The sequence below is a fragment of the Panulirus ornatus genome, chromosome 45 (assembly GCF_036320965.1).
Source record: "Panulirus ornatus isolate Po-2019 chromosome 45, ASM3632096v1, whole genome shotgun sequence".
Lineage (NCBI taxonomy): Eukaryota > Metazoa > Arthropoda > Malacostraca > Decapoda > Palinuridae > Panulirus > Panulirus ornatus.
The window spans coordinates 8,581,732-8,603,941 of NC_092268.1; the positions used below are offsets into that span (position 1 = coordinate 8,581,732).

At 44.9% G+C, this 22,210-nt stretch overlaps 1 protein-coding gene and 1 long non-coding RNA gene across 2 annotated transcripts in view; both read left to right on the forward strand.

Annotated features, from left to right (window-relative positions):
• The window catches only part of LOC139762925 (uncharacterized), a 44,401-nt gene extending 24,445 nt beyond the window's left edge, over positions 1-19,956 (forward strand). The window contains exons 2-3 of the long non-coding RNA XR_011715866.1: positions 3,590-3,640; positions 19,703-19,956. This is a non-coding gene — a long non-coding RNA (uncharacterized lncRNA). The remainder of the gene's footprint in view (positions 1-3,589; positions 3,641-19,702) is intronic.
• A 99-nt stretch (positions 19,957-20,055) lies between these two features.
• LOC139762924 (uncharacterized) lies at positions 20,056-22,186 on the forward strand. The gene has a single exon (XM_071688196.1). It carries the CDS (start codon positions 20,402-20,404, stop codon positions 22,184-22,186), a length of 1,785 nt encoding a protein of 594 aa, XP_071544297.1. The 5' UTR covers positions 20,056-20,401.
• Positions 22,187-22,210: the final 24 nt, after the last annotated feature.

The window sequence follows — 22,210 nt, forward strand, 5'->3', positions numbered from 1 at the left end:
AAGCTGTGTAGGTATGTATATTTGCGTGTGTGGACGTATGTATATACATGTGTATGGGGGTGCGTTGGGCCATTTCTTTTGTCTGTTTCCTTGCGCTACCTCGCAAACGCGGGAGACAGCGACAAAGCAAAAAAAAAAAATATATATATATATATGTGTGTGTGTAATTTATTTTTGTCGCTGTCTCCCGCGTCAGCTAGGTAGCGCAAGGTAACAGACGAAAGAATGTGTGTGTGTGTGTGTGTGTGTGTGTGTGTGTGTGTGTGTGTTGTGTGTGTGTGTGTGTGTTGTGTGTTTGGAATTTGGTGTAAAAAATGTTAAGCTGTGTTGATCAGGTAAGGCAAGGTCGATCACCATGGGTTGTTCCTGGGAGCAGAAGACCTTGGGAGCATCTAATGTATATTTGACACGTCTGTCTGTCTGTCTGTCTGCATTTAAAGGGCAGGGAGCTGGGGGGGGGGAGGAAGGAGGGAGGGGTCGTCATGTTTACAAACATACAATGGCTTCCAAATTTTCACGTCACGTTACCCAAGACTGGAAACTGGTGGTCATGTCTTGCGAGATCTGGCAAGGAGCCGCTAGGGAGCAGTGTTGCCAGTTGGTGGTCCTAGTAGTCGCTACCCCGGGCGGCTCCCACCACTCCCAGCGCCGCCAAGGTCTTTTATACCGCTATTATTTTTTTTTATATATCCTCCTTCGTGGTTCTTAAAAATCTCTTATTGTATTAAAATCCTAGTAATGGCTTGAATTTATTATTACATAAAGCAACAATTATTGTTGATTATTTTCTGTTTGTGTTGTACGGTAAAGCGCTATAGATAATGTTAATAAACCAGAAATTATTCTTATGTTGATCGCGTGGGTTGCATTGAGCGCAAAACTGCTAAGTCTCATTCTCGGAAATGTTGCTATATTGCTCGCCCGCTGCATGAGGCGTTGCATAACAGTTGCGTGCAACCAAACGCTAACATTGCTGAGTTTAGCGTACAAACACCGCTCAAAGTGATCCGTTGAGCAATAGCAGTCCACTCGTGTGTGTGTGTGTATATATATATATATATATATATATATATATATATATATATATATATATATAATATATTATGTAGGAATTGGACGGGAGACGACAGCAGACGGGCTGTGTGAGAGGGAGAGAGACGGTAGCGAGGCCATATTTGGTGCAGACTTGCGCTACGTGTGGGAAGACTGGCTCGAGCGACATCTGGGGTGAAGGCGGGATATGTGTTCGATCGAGTGCCTTAGCGCCGGATTTCGATCCGAGAACCGGGTCGTCTTTTTAGGGGAAAAAAAGAATTATTTTAGATTATTTAGTGACCTTATACACAATTTGTAAAGGAAAAAAAAGGCATTTTAGATTTAGTGACCTTATGAATTTTTAAGATATTTTAGATTATTTTGTGACCATGTACATTTTTTTTTTAAATTATTTTACATTAGAGATCCTACATATACTTTTTTTTTTAGGAAAAAAGTTATTTTTAGATTATTTAGTGATACTTTATATACAAATTTGTAATAGATTTTGTTTATAATCATGTGAGGGATTAGCTCGTTTTCTATAGATGTTGGAACTTAGATTTTATCCTGAAATGAAGGCATAGACTGAGATAAACATGGCTTGGGTCACTTCATTTCACTTGGCGGCCATATTGGATTATCAGATGGCCATATCATTGGGAAAAATAGATAAGCTGACCATCTATCGATACCAGCTTTAATGGGTTTTGTTCTGTGAGAAGCTAAGATTTTAGTCGCTACGCGTGGTCGAATCCCAGTGTCCTTGTGGCCTCAAAGGGACGGGTTCCTTCAAGCGCGCCCTTTCCCACATCACGAAGGGGGCGCCCGCGAGGCCGCCCGCTCCGTGTAAACAGTGCAATTTGCATGCCGGGTGATCCCAGAGCCGTTACCAACCCTCCCCCCCCCCCAAGCTAACCGCCTGTATGGGGGTGGGGGGGAGGGGGGAATGTTATAAGAGAGGAGGCGAGGAATATTATAACTGTTGTTAATAGTGTTTTTTGAGGTTTTGTTTAGGGAGGAAGGTGTTGTGTGTGTGTGTGTGTGTGTGTGTGTGTGTGTGTGTGTGAAGATATCACGTTACCTTGATGTCTTGGAGACGGCCTGTATTAGCGGTTCCCCACAAGGCCGCCAACACACCCGTTCAACCCGCCTGTTGGAAAGGTGTGTGTGTGTGTGTGTCTTAAGTGGATGGGACAAGGAGAAGTGGAAGACCAAATTGGAAGTGGAATGATAGGGTGCAAAGAGGGTGTTGAGTTATCGGGGGTGGTGTCTGAGCGTGCAGGACGGTGTGAGGCATGCACGGGATAGAGTGAATTGGAATTACGTTGTATATAGAGGGGGGGGGGGGTTGACGTGCTGTTAGTGGGACTGAAGCAGGGGCATGGGCAAGCGTCCTGGGGTAAACCATTGGAAAAATCTGTGGGGCCTGGATGTGGATAGAGGGAGCTGTGGTTTCGGTGCATTACACATGACAGCTAGAGAATGGATTCCAAGCGGATGAGGCCTGCCTTCGTCCGTTTCCTGGCGCTACCTCGCTTCCCCGTGACACACACACACACACACACACACACACACTCCTCCATTGTTGTTATTAATGTCTAAAGTTGCTCTCTCGGGCGTATTTTCAAAATATATCAGTCCCGAGATGGTGTTGGCTGATGATAGCAGAACAAACACCAAGTAAAAACGATACAATGATCATATGATGGTATTTGTTGAACAAAAAAACAATGGAAGTTATGATGAAGTTATAAGTTGTAACCAAATTAACAAGTGTCTTGCGCCAGACCACAGGAAATAAAGTACAAAGGAAACGTCTCGCCAACTATTTCATAAAGCAGCAGCGGCTCGACCAGAACGACATATCGGGAAGGTAATCATAAGATTCATTTTCACCTCCAGCTGATAGGAGTCACTCGACCATAATGTCTCCGAATAATGGCAGTCTCATTCTCCAAAGCACAGTTGCCAGTTTTGCTGGATGCAAAAAAAAAGAGTTTAATTTAGAAGATTATATGCTTATACACTTATGATCTGCAGTACTGAGTCTTGCTATATCAAGAATATATAAATTAGATTGCTATATGAACCATCTATATATGCTATAAGAACGTGCATGTACATATTTAGTGCCAGTGAAAGGGGTGAATGTATTAGAATTTCTCACGAGGACGGAAAAAATACGGACTGGCAACTTTTGAGTATAAACGCCGGAACCTGTTACCTGCGGAAACATGAAGCAACTTATGGAAGATTGAACTGCTTAAGTTGTCGTGGGATCCGGGTTGTATCAGGGTAGTTGATGCTCTTTTTTTTTTCTTCTCAATCCGAAGGCTAGGTGTCCTGTACCTACATTCATAATGGTGTTTTGACCGATTGTATTGAAATGTACGTAATTCGTTTGATTATACGTTGGGCGCAGTTTATATTGTAATAAAGGCATAGTACACACACACACACACACACACAAGGGTGATATGCAGAGTTATGAAGGAATGATACACGTGTATTTTGGGAGGTATTAAACCAGGTCTATTTTCTTGTCCAACAGAGAGCGGAAGGCTTGGTGGTGTGTACCAGTCCAGGATAGCCAGCCCACACGGTACGTACGTACGTACATACGTTTCTCTCTCTCTCTCTCTCTCTCTCTCTCTCTCTCTCTCTCTCTCTCTCTCTCTATCTATCTATCTATCTATCTATCTATCTATCTATCTCTACTATCGTCCCCGGCGACAGCATATTGCAATAGCGTTCATCCCAAAGCCATTTTTATGCAAACCAGTGACTCATGTTGCCTTAAATGGCCTTGTCTTCCCTTATCTATCCTCGTATTACCCCCATCTATCCTCGTATTACCCCCATCTATCCTCGTATTACCCCCATCTATCCTCGTATTACCCCATCTATCCTCGTATTACCCCATCTATCCTCGTATTACCCCCATCTATCCTCGTATTACCCCCATCTATCCTCGTATTACCCCCATCTATCCTCGTATTACCCCCATCTATCCTCGTATTACCCCCATCTATCCTCGTATTACCCCCATCTATCCTCGTATTATCCTCATCTATCCTCGTATTACCCCCATCTATCCTCGTATTACCCCCATCTATCCTCGTATTACCCCCATCTATCCTCGTATTACCCCCATCTATCCTCGTATTATCCAAGTTTGCATGTTGTTCTCCCAGGATGAACAGCGCCGTAGGGTTACGTAAATAAACCCCCAAGTGGGTCGTGGAGTTCGTCCTGGAGTCCGTAAAACCCAGCAGGCTCAAACCTCGGCCCCCTATACCGTAAGGTCGATAGTCCCGCCCGTTAATAACGGGAGCGTCGGCCGTTCCGGGAAAGGGGGGTGTAATTAGGCCGTTCTTCCCCTCCCCCCCTTGCTGCGGGTTGGTCGCCTTCCAGCTGTTTAGCTTGGCGGGCTAATTCCAGCTTCTGCCGACCGCTGGCCGAGGTGAAAGCTGAACCACCCTGTTCGCCAGTTGGGTAGTTAGCGTCTTAAATAACCGTCTGCTGTGTGTCTTCCGTGTTCTGATTGGTGGGGTGGGGGGTGATTGTGGGGGTTGCTGGGGGAGTCCTGTGGTGGTTGATGTGGTAGGTGTGGTTTTGGTGTGATTGGGGTGGTTGCTGGAGGAGTCCTATGGTGGTTGATGTGGTAAGTGTGGTTGGTATGTGATTGTGGTGGTTGCTGGGGGACTCGTGTGGTGGTTGATGGGGTAGGTGTGATTGTGGTGGTTGCTGGGGGACTCGTGTGGTGGTTGATGGGGTAGGTGTGATTGTGGTGGTTGCTGGGGGAGTCCTGTGGTGGTTGATGTGATAGGGGTGGTTGTTGTGGGTGATTGTGGTGGTTGCCGTGTGAGACGTGTCGTGGTTGATGTAGTAGGGGTGGTTGTTGTGGGGTCCTGTGGTGGTTGATGTAGTAGGGGTGGTTGGTGTGGGTGATTGTGGTGGTTGCTGGGGGAGTCCTGTGGTGGTTGATGTAGTAGGGGTGGTTGGTGTGGGTGATTGTGGTGGTTGCTGGGGGAGTCCTGTGGTGGTTGATGTAGTAGGGGTGGTTGGTGTGGGTGATTGTGGTGGTTGCTGGGGGAGTCCTGTGGTGGTTGATGTAGTAGGGGTGCTTGGTGTGGGCGATTGTGGTTGTTGCCGTGTCAGACGTGTCGTGGTTGATGTAGTAGGGGTGGTTGTTGTGGGTGATTGTGGTAGGTTATCGTCAGACGTGTTGTGGTTGATGTAGTAGGGGTGCTTGGTGTGGGCGATTGTGGTAGGTTATAATTATAATAATTTGTTGGGTCTTAATTTTCATCTTATATACCATTTAGAATTTATTCAGGCATTTCCTGAATACTCTTGTTTTATATGGAAATAGATAATTTATTTTAGATTATAGCTTTTGTGGTGTTTTCTCTGATTATATGATTAATTTAAATATATTAAAATTCTTGGGAAGTATTACATGGATAGTAAGGTTAATGTTGGTGTATAATAAAGTATTTTTTATATACTTCATTTTACACCGTAAATTCATTGGATTTATGAAGTGCGTTATTCTGAATGCGACGTATGATATTAGATGGGAATATTCGAATATTGAATGCCATCAGAATATCGATGGGATGTATTGGAAAAAAAAAAGTTGATATCCAGCAGATGCTGCAAATGTTGTGATGACGTCACGACGGCCTTGGCGGGAACTGCTTCGGGGGGAGTTGCCGGACACCACCGGGGATGCCGCAAGGTCGGTCATCTCGCCGTAAGCTCGCACAAAACACGACCTTATTAACGAGATGTTGTAAATTCCTTACCTTTCTTGTTTTTTTCATTAATTCTCGAAGATTTTTGTTTTTTTACTGAGTACCGTTATAGTATTAGGGGTCAGCATAGAACATATGGTATATGTGATGTCTTTGTATCTGTATGTGGGTTATAGATATAGTTGTGCGCAGGAGGGTGGATGTGCTGGAAATGCGATGTTTGAGGACAATGTGGTGTAAGGTGGTTTGATCAAGTAAGTAATGAAAGGGTAAGAGAGATGTGTGGTAAAAAAGAGTGGTTGAGAGAGCAGAAGAGGGTGTTTTGAAATGGTTTGGTCACATGGAGAGAATGAGTGAGGAAAGATTGACCAAGAGGATATATGTGTCAGAGGTGGAGGGAACGAGAAGTGGGAGACCAAATTGGAGGTTGAAAGATGGAGTGAAAAAGATTGAGTGATCGGAGCCTGAACATACAGGCGGGTGAAAGGTGTGCAAGGAAGAGTGAATTGGAATGATGTGGTATACCGGGGTCGACGTGCTGTCAGTGGATTGAACCAGGGCATGTGAAGCGCCTGGAGTAAACCATGGAAAGTTCTGTGGGGCCTGGACGTGGAAAGGGAGCGGTGGTTTCGGTGCATTACACATGACAGCTAGAGACTTGAGTGTAAACGAATGTGGCTTCCTTTTTTTTTTTTTTTTTTTGTCAGTTTTCCTGGCGCTACCTCTCTGAAAGTGGGGGGTGGCGATGCTGTTTTCTGTGGGGGGGGGGGGGGCGCTACTGTTCGAGAAAGGGTGGGGTAGGTGGTTCCCTGTTTGTGTTGTGAAGCTTAAATGGACAAACAAGATAACAAGAGACAAACACAGAATGAGACACTTGTGACACCAATACACAAAGGGGGAAATAGCTTCACTCAGAGAGAGAAGAGAGGAGAGAGAGAGAGAGAGAGAGAGAGAGAGAATGTTACGTTCTGTAAAAGATAAGTAATATTAGCTCACTACAGAAACATTGTTTACAAGATAAGTCGTTTAGGAAAAATAGCGAAGATGATTTTTGGAACGTATGATCCAAGGTTTGTCGATCGCTCGAGAACGTCGAGAAGAAAACGGGATCCGTGTCTCGTGTAGAAAATGTGTTGATCACGTAAGGGAAGCGGTGAACGCTACGCGGCCGGCCCTACGTGACGGGTTGAAAGTCCCATATGTTTAGGTACTGGTGGGGAGTTATGAGTACTGACCCGACCACGCTAAACTCTCCCCACTCTCTTCTCCCCCTCTCCCCACTCTCTTCTCCCCCTCTCCCCACTCTCTTCTCCCCCTCTCTTCTCCCCCTCTCCCCGCTCTCTTCTCCCCCTCTCCCAACTCTCCTCTCCCCTCTCTTCTCCCCTTCTCCCTATTTCTTCTCCCACTCTCCTTCCTCTCTTCTCCCCTCTCCCTGCTCACTTCTCCCCTTCTCTCTACTCTCTCTCCCCGCTCTCTCCGCTCCCCCCCCTTTCCTTATTCTCTACTCCCCTCTCCCCCTTCTCTCCTCTCCCCGCTCTCTCCGCTCCCCCCCTTTCCTTATCCTCTACTCTCCCCCTCTCCCCGCTCTCTCCTCTCCCCGCTCTCATCTCCACTTATCTCTCTCCCCGCTCTCACTCCATAGCTTCCGGGTACATCACCACCCGCCCCCCCCCCCACACACCCCAGCTTCCTTCTTGATACAGCAGAGTCTCTCTCCTCTCTCTCTCTCTCTCTCTCTCTCTCTCTCTCTCTCTCTCTCTCTCTCTCTCCTCCAGGTGGTGGTAGGGAGGGGGCGCGGCCCGCGGGCCACACACACACACGCCAGCTGTCTAGTTTCTCTTCTATACCCCAGATTCCTCGTACAAATCTCTCTCTCTCTCTCTCTCTCTCTCTCTCTCTCTCTCTCTCTCTCCTACATCCATGGCACGAGAGGAACCCCCCCCCCTCCCACCCCTTCCGTGTCGTAGAAGGCGACTAAAAAAAGGGGGGGGGGGCTGGAAATCCTCCCCTCCCGTTTCTAAATTTCCAATACGAAGGAACAGAGAAGGGGGCCAAGTGAGGATAGTCCCTCAAAAGCATTCAGTCCTCTGTTCTTAACGCTACCTCGCTAACGCGGGAAATGGCGAATATATGTGAAACAAATTCTCTCTTCTCCCCCTATTAGAGTGGAATTTCTCCCCTGGGGTGATAAGTTTTCTCCCCAGTTGATTAAACAGTCCTTCTCGTACATGTAATGAACGCGTTCGTGACCCAATCACATAACGAAAAACGGGAAGAATAAAAAAAAAAAGAAAATGGAAAAAGAAAACGTTCGCTTCTCGCCCCAAGGCTTGAATTTAAACGCTGTGGTGGCGAGACTGGAGCCACTGGTGAAATTCTCCCCCCATCTTGTTTTCTACAGTGGAAATCTCGCTTCATTCCAAGCGGGGCCCCTAGTTTCACTTTCTACTACATTCCGTTTTTTATGTCTTGAAAGGTTTCCATTTTCTATAGCTTTCTATATCCCTTCGCTCTCTAATTCATTCCGTTTTTTATGTAGAAAGGTTTCCATTTTCTATAGCTTTCTATATCCCTTCGCTCTCTAATTCATTCCGTTTTTTATGTAGAAAGGTTTCCATTTTCTATAGCTTTCTATATCCCTTCGCTTTCTAATTCATTCCGTTTTTTATGTAGAAAGGTTTCCATTTTCTATGCTTTCTATATCCTTCGCTTTCTAATTCATTCGGTTTTTTATGTAGAAAGGTTTCCATTTTCTATAGCTTTCTATATCCCTTCGCTTTCTAATTCATTCCGTTTTTTTTTTTATCTAGAAAGGTTCCCATTTTCTATAGCTTTCCATATCCCATCGCTTTCTAACTCATTCCGTTTTTTATCTAAAAAAGTTCCCATTTTCTTAGCTTTTCATATCCCTTCGTTTTCTAATTCATTCCGCTTTTAATTTAAAAAAAATTCCCATTTTTTGATATATCTATTCTTTCTAATTCAGTCCGTTTTCTTTTTTTATATCTGAAGAGGCTCCCATTTTCTATAGCTTTCTATATCTCTTCATTTTCTAATTCCTTTTTTTTTTTCAGGTCCCCCGTTTTCCATAGCGTTCTATATCCCTCTCACTTTCAAAATCACCTTCCACTTTTTGATCCTTTTTTGTTTGATAATTTTATAGTTTATTATTCATATAATTGGTTCTGGCTCTATGATAATTGGTCGATTCTTGGGAACGTACGTCAAAATCCATTTGCATAATTCTATGGTAGCTGATAATTGAGATAATTCGAAACGAGAAAAGATGTGATGATAGTGATTATAAATAGGTGTTAAATGGTAATTATGATGATTAATTGCCCGCTGTGGATTAATATTGAAGATCAGCGATTAATAATAATGATAATTATTATTTATTATTATCATTATCATTATTATTATTATTATTTATCATTATTAATTATTGCTGTCACTACTACTATTATTATTATTATTATTTTTATTATTATTATTATGTCGCCCCACGGACAGCAGCTGGGCGAGGTAGTCTCCTTGAAACCCCCACCCACCACCCTCCCTCCACCTCAAGCATAACGGAATTCGTCTCCTCCTGCCAATCCTATGCTAACAGCCCAATTCGTCCTCACGTGGCATCGCACGTGCAACGTAACGAGGCTTAATGAGGGAGTGTACGGTGCACGTGGCGAAATCTGTGTAGCAAATTGCATTTGAAAAGAAAAAAGCCCTTTATTGAACGTGTATTGCAAAGCAAGATATATATATATATATATATATATATATATATATATATATATATATATATATATATATATATATATATATATATATCCGTGAAGTCGTGACTCTCATTGGCTTAGTAAGGAAACAGATCCTAAGCGAAGGACCCCCAGCCAACCACGTCAGATACGACTCTCTCTCTCTCTCTCTCTCTCTCTCTCTCTCTCTCTCTCGTGTCTGGCACACGTGTTTTGCATTCCAGGATAATTATACCGTAAGAGGGGGGAAAAATAGATATGACAGCTATTTCGGTCGGTCGTAATTTCCTGCTGTAATTTATTTTGGCCTTTGGAGCATAAATGTATATATATATATATATATATATACACCTCCATAGTTGGCAGGCGTTATAATGTGTGTATTTCTAATAACGGTTCCTTGCTGACCTTTGCGACGAAGGAGCCAGCTGATGTGTGGCCCAGCTGATGTGGTCGCTCGTGGATGGGATTTTAAAACCTTGAAATTTGCGCGCGCTTTTTTTTTTTTTTTTGGCGGGAGAACTTGTTTACATCTGTTACCATGGAAACGAAGTTGTGTGCCAATTGTAGAATTTATCTATTTATTTATTTTTGGCTTCGGATGATGTATTTTGATTTTGACATTTTTCGCTTCTTCTGTAAGCTTGCAAGTAACAGTAAATTTATAGATTGATTATATTTTGTTCTTGTTTTATTAGAAAATTATATATTTTCAAGTGTGTGATGGCAGACCAGTCAAGCGCGCCATCTTTAAATGTGCGTTGTAAAAGGTAAATATAAATATAAACATCATTTTCACGCTCTCATATATATATATATATATATATATATATATATATATATATATATATATATATATATAATATATATATATATTGATCGCCGTTTCCCATGTTATCTTTAGCAGATGAAGAAAGGCCACATTCGTTCACACTCTCTAGCTGTCATGTGTAATGCACCAAAACCACGGCTCCCTATCCCACATCCAGGCCTCACAGACCTTGCCATGGTTTAACCCCAGACGCTTCACATGCCCTGGTTCAGTCCACTGACAGCACGTCGACCCCTGTATACCACATCGTTCCAATTCACTCTTATCCCGTGCACGCCATTTACCCTCCTGCATGTTCGGTTCCCGATCACTCCAAAGTTTTTTTTTTTTTCAATGTGTCCTCTTCCACTAACTACATATATAGTCTCTGAACATCTGCGTTACACTCAGTAGCAGGGCCAGGATGTCCCCCTTTTGACGTGGGAAGTTACATGACTGAGACTGTAAACCCGCGATGACGCAGCCATGCCAAAGGTGACGCGTTTCTCTCTCTCTCTCTCTCTCTCTCTCTCTCTCTCTCTCTCTCTCTCTCTCTCTCTCTCTCTCTCTCTCTCTCTCCAACAAGGTCGGTTTGGGCAGCCAGTCGTAACGATGATTACCCTCTGCGGCCACCCTAACTACCACTTAAGTGCCGCAATGATGTGGTTGGATTGTTCCAGGGAGGTCGTTGAGAGAGAGAGAGAGAGAGAGAGAGAGAGGGGGGGGCCCGGCAATCAGCTAGTGTAGTTTGCATTGAATAACTGAATAATTAAATTCTCTGGGGGTACAATAACTTATTATCCAACGTACGACAATTTCCTCTCGTAGACACCGACTCGCCATTGAGAGAGTACGATAATTACCCGTTCAGTACGACTATATGTCTCAATAATTATAACTTTAAAAACACGTAAGTTATCGTATTAAGTGGTCAGATCATCGTACTGAAGGTAGCAAATCATCGTACTTGTGAAGGTATATAAAATGTACGAAAACACCAAGTCTTACAAGTGTTCAAAAAGGCTTAATAGATACGATTGTGCTGTGGCAAATCCCATTCACATTTTTTTAACTTCGTAACTAGGCTTATAGCGTATGGGTTCTTGGCACAAACTGCTTCTATAAACAGTATAATCTCTGTAGTAATTGTGTTAATTTAGAGATAGCGAAGCAACACAGACGTGTGGTCATTTTTAAGAGAGATCAGTGAAGTAACAATGACGTGTTTGATGAAGAAATGGCAGCATCAGGTTGACAAACGCGACCCAGTCACCGCCATTGCCTCCTCCGCGGCGGAAACTAGTCCCTCCCCACGCCCGCCCCACGCCCCCTCGGGGTCGTGGGCATCATGGCCGCTGCCGCTTGAGAAAGTTCTAACCTCACCCTTAACCTTTTGGCCCCAGACATCCTGCCGTACGACCTCCAACCTGGTAGGATCCTGGCCTCCTCTTGCGGCAGGCAGCGGTGTCTCCTGGTTTCAGCAAGGCCATAGTTATTCTACATCTTAAATAGGCAGTGTCTTGCACCTCGTCTCATTTTTATCAAGATTAAATGATAAATAATAAAGAAATGTAATTTCCTTCCAGTCTAAATGAAGAGGAATATTTAGAATTGCTCTGAAATTGAATTTCGAGAATTTATATCTAATGACGTGAGCTGTCTTTGTGATTTATGGTGTCAATTACATATATATTAATATATTTTGACCTGTATTTAAGTGTGAATTTTATATATAATAAATTTATCTTTAAGGTGTGCGTAATGTATTCGTATTTCACCTCGAATATGTAAAAATGAACAATTTAAACTCTTAAGTATGAGATATGTAGCATATATAATTTAAAATGGTTTAATGAGTGGTCGTTTTTATTTGATATATTCAGGATGTGATATAAAAAGGCCAGACATGTTGAAGGGAAAATTTTTAGACTACGAAAGTTCGACAGTTTTGTTAAAGTTGCGTACGATAGTTTCGACCGGAGGCACGAGATGCCAGACATATGATTATTTAAAGGCACTTAACGTGATGAGTTTGATGGAATAATTGTACCATCAATAATGATAATAGTGCAATAATGTCGTTTCGGGGTCTTTAGACTGTGTGTGATGACATTTAGTTACGCTTGTGTTCGATTTTATTTTGGCCAGTAGAAGTGTAAGCATCGAGCACTGGCATCCTGCGAACCTGACAGAAGTTGCCAGTTTGCCTCCGGAATCTATGATGCACTCGCTCTGTGGCTCAATGTCGTCAACAATTGATTGATTGTAACTGAAGTCATGCATTTTATTTTGCATGATCCGGCCAAATTATACATTATATTCCCACCTTTGTGGCATGACTTAAAAGTATAGTGACGATAGAAGTATAGAAATTCGCCCACTTGGCGTAACGTTAGCTATATTTATAGAATTGGATGTATATATATATATATATATATATATATATATATATATATATATATATATATATATATATATATATACCCTCACACGCACATATACATACATATACATTTCACCGTATACATACATAGACAGACATAAACACATGTCCATATCCGTACTTGCTGCCTTCATCGATTCTCGTCGCCACCCCGCCACACACACGAAATAGCATGGAGAAGCGTACACATATGGCGCTTGAAATCGCCACATTATGACGCGTCTGTTGAGCAACATGGCCATCTTGCCGTGTCCTATGATGGAGGTGTGTGTGTAGCGCGTGTGTCCCATGTTCTCTCGATGGAATATTTTTTTGGTGTTTACGCACGCGCGTGCACACGCATACACACACACACACAGCAGGAGTGTGAGCGACCCCAAGCTATTTAGAATTCCAGTGAAGGTAAACGAGATGGGGTTGTTTGGAACAGCGAAAGAAAACCGTTGATAAAAACCCAATGTGTCGCGATACGTACTTGATACTCTCACAGCATCGCCTGGATTGCTCGTGGCGTCATAGACTTGGAACGCCCAGAAGGGCGTAAATATGTGACAACAGAGCGTCTGCAGTTTGGCGTAGGGTTTGATCTCGCTATCGCGGCGTAGTGGTGCGAGGGGGGGTGGATCACAAGCGCTTCTTCAGCAACGTGGTCACTGAACATGACACTTCAAGTGTTATTTCCTGGTGATGTGTCATTTGTGAATAATTTCTCGTTTCTAAGGGTTATTATCCCTCGCTCCTCTGCCGTTTCTGAATTCGCCGAGTTTCTTAAGAGGGGCTTTTTTTGACACACACACACACACACACACACACACAGGTTGTTGCCCTTGGTGGCGAACATGTTGGACTTTCTCTTTTACTTAAGGAAGTTTTGAGTGACGGGAGCTATGCGACCTGTGTGTGTGTGTGTGTGTGTGTGTGTGTGTGTGTGTCTATGTGTGGCACTTGCTGGATCCCCCCCCCCCTCTCTCTCTCTCTCTCTCTCTCTCTCTCTCTCTCTATATATATATATATATATATATATATATATATATATATATATATATATATATATATATATAATATATATTCGTCTTTGGTGTCACCCGGAAACACACACACCAGCGCTCAGGGTGTATCTACATCTATATACATCATGTATACACGCGCTCAGGGTGTATCTAGACCTATATACATTATGTATACAAGGACCCGATTGTTAAATGGCTGAAGCTGCAACTCTTTTGATTTTCCTGCCACTCCAAATGTGTCTGGGGTGTTCGAGGACCAGATGGGGGAATGACATTGTTCACCATGAACTCTGATGTGGAAGTGTTCTTCTGGCTGTTCACACACCTCCCTCGCCGTGGAACACGATGTTCAGATGAGTGGTAGGAAGTTCACTTTTCTGTAAGGATTCGTAATAGTTTGGCCCACTTTTAAAACCAGCGTTTCTTTCGTTACAGTTGATGTAAATTTGGTCATCCATCAGAAATGTGGAAGAGTGATGTTATGTGACGTGTGTTCAGCTTCTGTTCATGGTGTGTTCAGCTTCTGTTCATGGTGTGTTCAGCTTCTGTTCATGGTGTGTTCAGTCCCTGTTCATGGTGTGTTCAACACATGTTCATAGTGTGTTCAACCCCTGTTTATGGTGTTCAGCCCCTGTTCATGGTGTTCAGCCCCTGTTCATGGTTTCAACCCCTTTTCACGGTGTGTTCAACCCCTGTTCACGGTGTTCAAGCCCTGTTCATAGTGTGTTCAACCGCTGTTCATGGTGAATATTCTGTTAACTACCAGTCGTAATGACCGTAGCAAAGATCCTAAACCTCGTAACAATGAATAGTAGCAGTATAGAAATGAAGAGGCAGCGAAACTTCATATAGCGCCAGCTTAGATCATAACAAGCGTTTCGTATTCTAAAGATACATGTCAATATAATAATATTAAGAGTAAGGAATAATGCCTAGCAGCTCCAGTGTTTGGCTTATAAAACCGAAATTGTATAATCCAGTCCACAAACACGTGAGTCTTGGTGATAGCAATACAAGCATAGAAGCCACTCTATATTTCATGTATCATATTTTGTCGCTGTCTCCCGCGTTTGCGAGGTAGCGCAAGGAGACAGACGAAAGAATGGCCCAACCCACCCACATATACACGATGTATAAACATCACAGCGTTTATGTATATACACAAGCAATTATTATTATTATTATTATTATCAATTATTTACTATTATGTACTGGTACGCTGAATAGGTGAAGATTGTGGTTCTGAGAATGAATTCCATCACTTATTGTAGGTCAGTCGTGGCATTGGATACCTTTTTGGTCTTCGTTGAAATCCCCAGAGTTCAAAAGGAGAATTATTATTTCCCTTTACTCAATATGTGTTGTGTGTTCTGCACTGAACTGTGTTCAGCTGTGGGGGGTAGTCCACCATTGGCAGCAGGGTGGGTTGGTGAAGAACACGGAAGTCCCCCCCCCCCCCCCCGAACTATATGTGTTTGGTCGGGGTTCGAAACCATTATCAAATATATATATATATATATATATATATATATATATATATATATATATATATATATATATATATATATATATATAAATATATAATATATATATATATATATATATATATTAATATATATATATATATATATATAAATATTATATATATATATATATATATATATAGATACCCTGGGCCCTTCCCCTTCCCCACCCCACCCGCGTCGTAAATGGAGATACAAGGGAGGGTTTCCAACCCCCCACCCCAACCCCTCTACCTCCTTGCTCCCGCCCCCTTTTAGTCACCTTCCACGACACGCAGGAAATACCTGTGTGGGATTACTTCTTCCCACGCCCAAGGGATATTTATTTATTTATTATTATTATTATTTTTTTTTTTTTTTTTTTTGTCATTGCTATTGTCACTAAATTGTTGGAAACCTTTTCTGAACATTATAGTCATCATAGATAACTGAACCTAGGACATTAACGAATTATCGATAAATGATAACCGAACGTGGTAATTGTACACGCACTGGGTGTGACGTCACGGCAGACGACTCATCTCTGATAGACGAGCGCGCGCCTTTATGGTGACGTCATGGCAGACGACGCGCCGCCGCCGCCGCCACCCTCTGGCAAACTCGCGCGCGTGAAGTGACGTCACGGCAGACGACTCTCATGGTGGCAGACACACGCTGGCGGGGGGGAAGCCGCAGGCCCGGCTGGGAAACATGATGGCTTTGGGGCAGGTGTGTTGGGGCCCGGATAAGGCGGAAGGGGTTTGTGGGGCAGGTGTTAAGGGGGGGATGGATGTATGGGGGGAAGGGGGGCGTACACAACAACAAGAACAACAAAGACAAAAACATGAAGCCAATGCTGTTAACGAGAACGTGTGGGGTGGGTGGGTGGGTGGGGTGTGGTGGGTGGGTGATGGTGGAGGTCCCGTTGATGAGTCTGGCTCTCTCTCTCTCTCTCTCTCTCTCTCTCTCTCTCTCTCTTCTCTCTCTCTCTCTCTGTGAGCCAGTGTAGAGGGCGTTATGTGTGGGGTGGGTTGGGTGGGTTTGGGGACGGGTGGGGTCAGGCTTCGCCCCACACACACACACACACACACACACACACACAGAGGAGGCTTAACGGGTCGTGGGGTGAGGGGGAGCCAGTGTAGGGGAAGCCGATACGTCGTGTGCTACCGTCGTCCAGCTGTGTACGTCGTACGTGTGTATTTGGTCGTGTACCGTCGTACCCAGCGATCGTGTATCGTCGTGTTCAGGGGGGTCGTGTACCGTCGTGTCCAGCGATCGTGTACCGTCGTGTTGGGAGCTGTCTGGGTGTGTGTGTGTCGGTCTTGACCACAACGGCGACACACACACACACACACACACACACACACACACACACACAACGTGACAGACAACGACATGGCGATCTGCAGCGAAATTTTACGTAAAGGAAAAAGTGAAAAGGAAAGGATGCCTCACCCCTCCTCCCGCTCCCGGCTCTCTGAGAGAGAGAGAGAGAGAGAGAGAGAGAGAGAGCACTTCCTGTGTGCTATTGTCTAGGGAGGGTCCTTAACACGCCCCCCCCCCTCCACAAATAACGGCGAGCATTTAAAATGTAAACGCCTCTCAACCTCCCCTCCCTCCCTCTCTCTCTCTGGCTCGAAAGAGAGAAAAAAGAAAAAAAAACGATTTTTTTTGGTTGTATATCGTATATCAGGTCTTCGCTTCCTTCCCCCACGTGTCTCTCCTTGTATCACACTTCCTGTGGTCAGAAGCCCCATGTCTTGCACCCGTAAAAACGACCATATGTGTATATATATATATATATATATATATATATATATATATATATATATATATATATATATATATATATATATATATATATATTCCTATGAATCCACGGGGGAAAATGAAACACGATAAGTTGCCAAGTGCACTTTCGTGTCATAATCACATCATCAGGGGAGACTCATAGGAATATCTTGATCACACGCAAAATTGTGATCCTTTCCAATATAATATATATGTATTGACCCGTTTTTTTTTTTTTTCCCCTCTCCCTCTCTCTCTCCTTTATCCTCTCCTCCTTTGTTATCCCTTAATGTAAACATTCTCCAGTTTGTTTACCTTGTTAGACCCTATTCAGTTGTAAGGCTCAACGGCCTCGGGTTCCTTTGAGAAGGTATTTTGGGTCTTAATATTTTTTTTTTCCTTACGTGGGTCTTATAATTGCTTTTAAGATGCTCTTCTCCCCCCCCCCTTTTTTTAAGATGCCTTCCTCCTTCCCCTCGCCTTATTAAGATCTCCCTCTCCCCCCTTTTAAGACGCACCCCTCTTTTTTTTTTTTACCTTTTTTTTTCAATCTTGTACCCGGGTTTGAAACCCGAGATCCTGTATGCCATGTAGGAATTTCTGCTCGAAGCACGTGGTCCCTGTGTGTGTGTGTGTGTGTGTGTGTGTGTGTATATATATATATATATATATATATATATATATATATATATATATATATATATATATATATATAAAATTCTCTCTCTCTCTCTCTCTCTCTCTCTCTCTCTCTCTCTCCCAGGAGGAGGAGGAGGTTGGTGCTGCTTCACGATTACTACCGTAACGATCGTTAGGGGGGTCGTTTGGGTGGGGTGGGGTTTCCGGATGACGCTGTCAGATCTCGAAGTACGATGAATGGAGAATTGGGGGTAAGGGGGGGGGGTGTAGGTAGTAGATAATATAGAATGGGGTGGTGGTGGTAGTGGTGGATGAGATGGACGCGCCGAACAGCCTCCACAACGACCCCCACCTCCCCTCCTTAGAGGGTCGTTCCAATCTCCCCGGAAACAATCGTTGACACCAATCAGGGAGCGGGTGATGTACAAGAAGGTTGCAAGGAAGGAAAGGAGGAGCCAATGACAGATCAACGAGTTTAAAAAAAGGGGGTGTATGGGGGGGAGGTTGTGTTTTTGGAGTGGGGAGGGAGGGAGGGGAGGGGGAGCACAGGATGTAACGGCACGAGGTACACACACACACACACACACACCCAGCTTGAGCTGACCACCTTCCCAGGGGAGGTAAATATGGCCAACGCTTGTTGTCGGACTTTGGCCTCCCCGAAATAACGTACACAGACGGATTCCATACGGGGAATGAAACGCCTTAAGTTCCCAAGTGCACTTTCGTGTAATAATCACATCATCATGAGGGGAGATACAAGAGAGAAAGGCAACAGTCACTTGATATACAACGAGGACTTGTGTTTTTCTTGTGTCCTTCCCTGATGATGATGTGATCATTACATGAAAGTGCACTTGGGAACTTGTGGTGTCTTATGGTGGACTTGGAGCAATATCCTTGTTCACGCGCTCAATTGTGATCCTTTCATATATATGTATGTATATATATATATATATATATATATATATATATATATATATATATATATATATATATATATAACCACGAGGAAAATGAAACGCTATAGGTTCCCAAGTGCACTTTCGTGCAATGATCACATCGTTAGGGGAGACACTAAGAATGGGATAGAAAACGTAAGCAGTCGGTTGATATACGAAAGTGGATGCGTCACAGGAAATACGTCCTTATTTCCTATGAGGAAAAAGAATTAGTTCCTCTGCGTCCATTCTCTGGTCATGGTCTGTGATAGACTGTCTCACAACAAAGTATGATTCATTGACATTAAACAGCAGAAGATTAATGAACATGTGGGCCAGGCCTTACAGTGGGGTGTATACGTGTGTATATATAAACCTTAGCCAGGCCTTACAGTGAGGTATTTATGTGTATATGTGTATATATATAAACCTTACTCAAGCTTCAAAGTGGGGTATGTATGTGTATACGTGTATATATAAACCCTAGCCAAGCCTTAAAGTGGGGTATGTATGTCTATACGTGTATATATAAACCTCAGCCAAGCCTCAAAGTGGTATATATATGTGTACAAGTTTATATTTAAACCTTAGCCCGATGTGAACTAGTTCGTTGTGAGGGAGGGGGGGAGAACTCGTTAGAACTGCCCTTCTTTTTTTCTTCAATTTTTTTTTTCTTTGCTGTGCGAGTGGGCGAACTTGTCTGGCGTGTATCTGGAGGGGGCTCGTCTCTTTGCTACCTACCTACCCCAGCTGGACCAGGTCGGAAACACCACCCAACCCTCCACCAGTAGGCCTATACACACACACACACACACACTATCCCACCTCCTGTTTGAACTGCCTCGTCTCGTGTCTCCTCGGGTTATTCCATGCAGGTGTGGTCTCTCTCTCTCTCTCTCTCTCTCTCTCTCTCTCTCTCTCTCTTGTTGGAAGGCCTAAAGTGTTGTTCACTTGTGGATTACGATGGTAACACGAGCTCATGTTGGCCTTTCTTCCCCCCCCACAGGTGCTCGATGGTAGACTGAAAGAAACGACCCATCACCAGCTGAGGACCCCGGGCCCCCCCTTTTCCTGGCGGCCCCGCTTCCCTGGCCTCTACACCAGCTGAGGACTGCCCAGACCAGAACCCTCAACACCAGCTGAGGACCTCCCCAACTCAGCTGACCCTCTTCCCCCAGGCCCTACACCAGCTGAGGACCTCCCCTCTCAGCTCCCCCAGGCCCCACACCAGCTGAGGACCTCTCCAACTCAGCTGACCCCTTCCCCCAGGCCCCACACCAGCTGAGGACCTCCCCAACTCAGCTGACCCTCTTCCCCCAGGCCCTACACCAGCTGAGGACCTCCCTCTCAGCTCCCCAGGCCCACACCAGCTGAGGACCTCTCCAACTCAGCTGACCCCCTTCCCCCAGGCCCCACACCAGCTGAGGACCTCCCCAACTCAGCTGACCCTCTTCCCCCAGGCCCCACACCAGCTGAGGACCTCCCCGACCAAGCCCCTCTCCCCACCACCAGCTGAGGAGAGTATGGACGCCTCCATGACCAAATCCTGAACCCCCACATTTCCTCCTCTCACACACTCCCCTTCGCCATTCCCTTTCACCAGCCATTCACTGGCGTCGCCTCTGTCAGTGGTGGAGGGCTTGTTGCCTCCCCCCCACCAGGAGGCCACAGCCCTTGGCTCGCCCCTGGCCGCCCCGGCCACACTATGTCTGTCATATGCCAGACCTTCGTTCAAAACACCTGGAGGAAGGACCTTTGCTCCAACTGCTTCAAGTCCAAGGATGAGCATGGCGGAGGAGGAAGAGGAGGTGCAGGTGGAGGAGGGGGGAAGGCCAGGGAGGCCGGAGGAGACCCTGGAGACTTTGCCTTCTCCCGGAGCAGTGCAGAGGGCCTTGGATCCGGGGTGGGTGGTGGATCCAGGCGGTACATGGGCGTGGCAGGCAGGGTCTACCAAAGGGGTTACTACAGTAAGTCCTGGAAGTCCATCATGATCGAGAAATCTGAGGCGGGACTCAAATCCCCTGGACTCATCAAGGAGATGTCCAGTCGTGTGAGTCAGGAGAATGAGAAGAACCTGATCTTGAGCGACATGATGGAACCCGAGGAGAAAATGGGGTCTTTGCGGAGTCCCAGGCTGGCGCAGCAGGTGAGGAAGACTTCGCAGAGCGAGGCGAAGCTCCTCACGGAAATACTGGCAGACAAGACCAACCGTGAGGTAGACAAGGAGCGAAGTGGTCAGGAGGACAAGAAAGACGACAAACCCAGCACGAAGGAGGATGACAGAGGGGATGTTAGCAGTGACTTGGGCTCGGAGGCCAGCCACGAAGGGAGCACCGCTTCCTCAGGGGCATCTTCAGCATGCTCCTATGAAGTCACCTGCTCAGCCGCCAACAGCGACACTGCATCTCTCAGAAGTGAGCATGGGAGTGAGCCTTCTGGGGAGGATAAGGTGGACGAGGGCGAGACCAAGGTGGAGAGTCGCCCCCAGGAGGCATGTGAGGGTAGTCAGGCTCCTCCTCCTCCTCCTCCACTTGGCATCCTGAAGAAGACCATTGCTGCTGCCAGGAGCAAGAGAGGAGCCATAAGCTTTAACCCCAAGCTGGAGGAGATCATTGGCTTTGGTGGTGATGTGGATTACTCTGATGATGAAGACATTTTCGATTACGATGATGATGACGATGACTGTGATGACCTTGCAGACCTAACCCCAGATGAACGGGTACTGCGCCAGTTGACGGATAAGAACACAGAGTTCAACTCGGACAATGACAATCTTAAGAAAGATATTGAGGAACTCCTGCCCTCCGTCAAGGAGCTGGAGGAGAAGAGGAAGATGATCATCGCCGAAATTGAGGAACTAGAAAGGCTTGGCAGAGAGAGAATGAAAGATGAGAAGGCCAAACAAGAGGAGAAGAAGGATGACAAGCAAGAAGGGAAAGTAAAGTTGAAGAGGTCGCCCCCATTGGTCTCCACCAAGCCGCTTATTGCTCGAAATAACAATGAGTTGAGGGTGAACCAGGTGTTGCCCATGAAGAATGGTGAGGTGGTCAGGCCAGGAGTGTGTGGAGAAGTTGAGGAGAGTCCGCTGAAGGGCATAAAGCCCAAATACGTTGCCCGGGAGGAGGAGATGAAAGAGAAGTCCAGTTTAATGGAAGAGGAACTAAAGACTAATATGGGGAAAATTACATCTATAGATGAAGTGTACCATTCGGAGGATACGAAGAAGGTGAAGTTAACGTCGATAGATGATGTGTGTGTACCAGTGATTGACGGGACTGTTGCATCTGCTGAGGTAGATGACAATGTTCAGGCAAAACTCTCAAACATCAGCAGTGTCGTAAAACTGGATGAAAGGTCTCTCAAATCTAAGAATCAGATAGCCGAACCTACTGATTCTCGGAAGCCAGTTCCCTCCTCTTCAGGGAGTGGGGCACTTTCGTCTAGTCAGAAAGGAACCAGCAGCCAGAACAGTCATAAATATGAAGTGTGACTGCCACCACATCTTGTAGCCAAA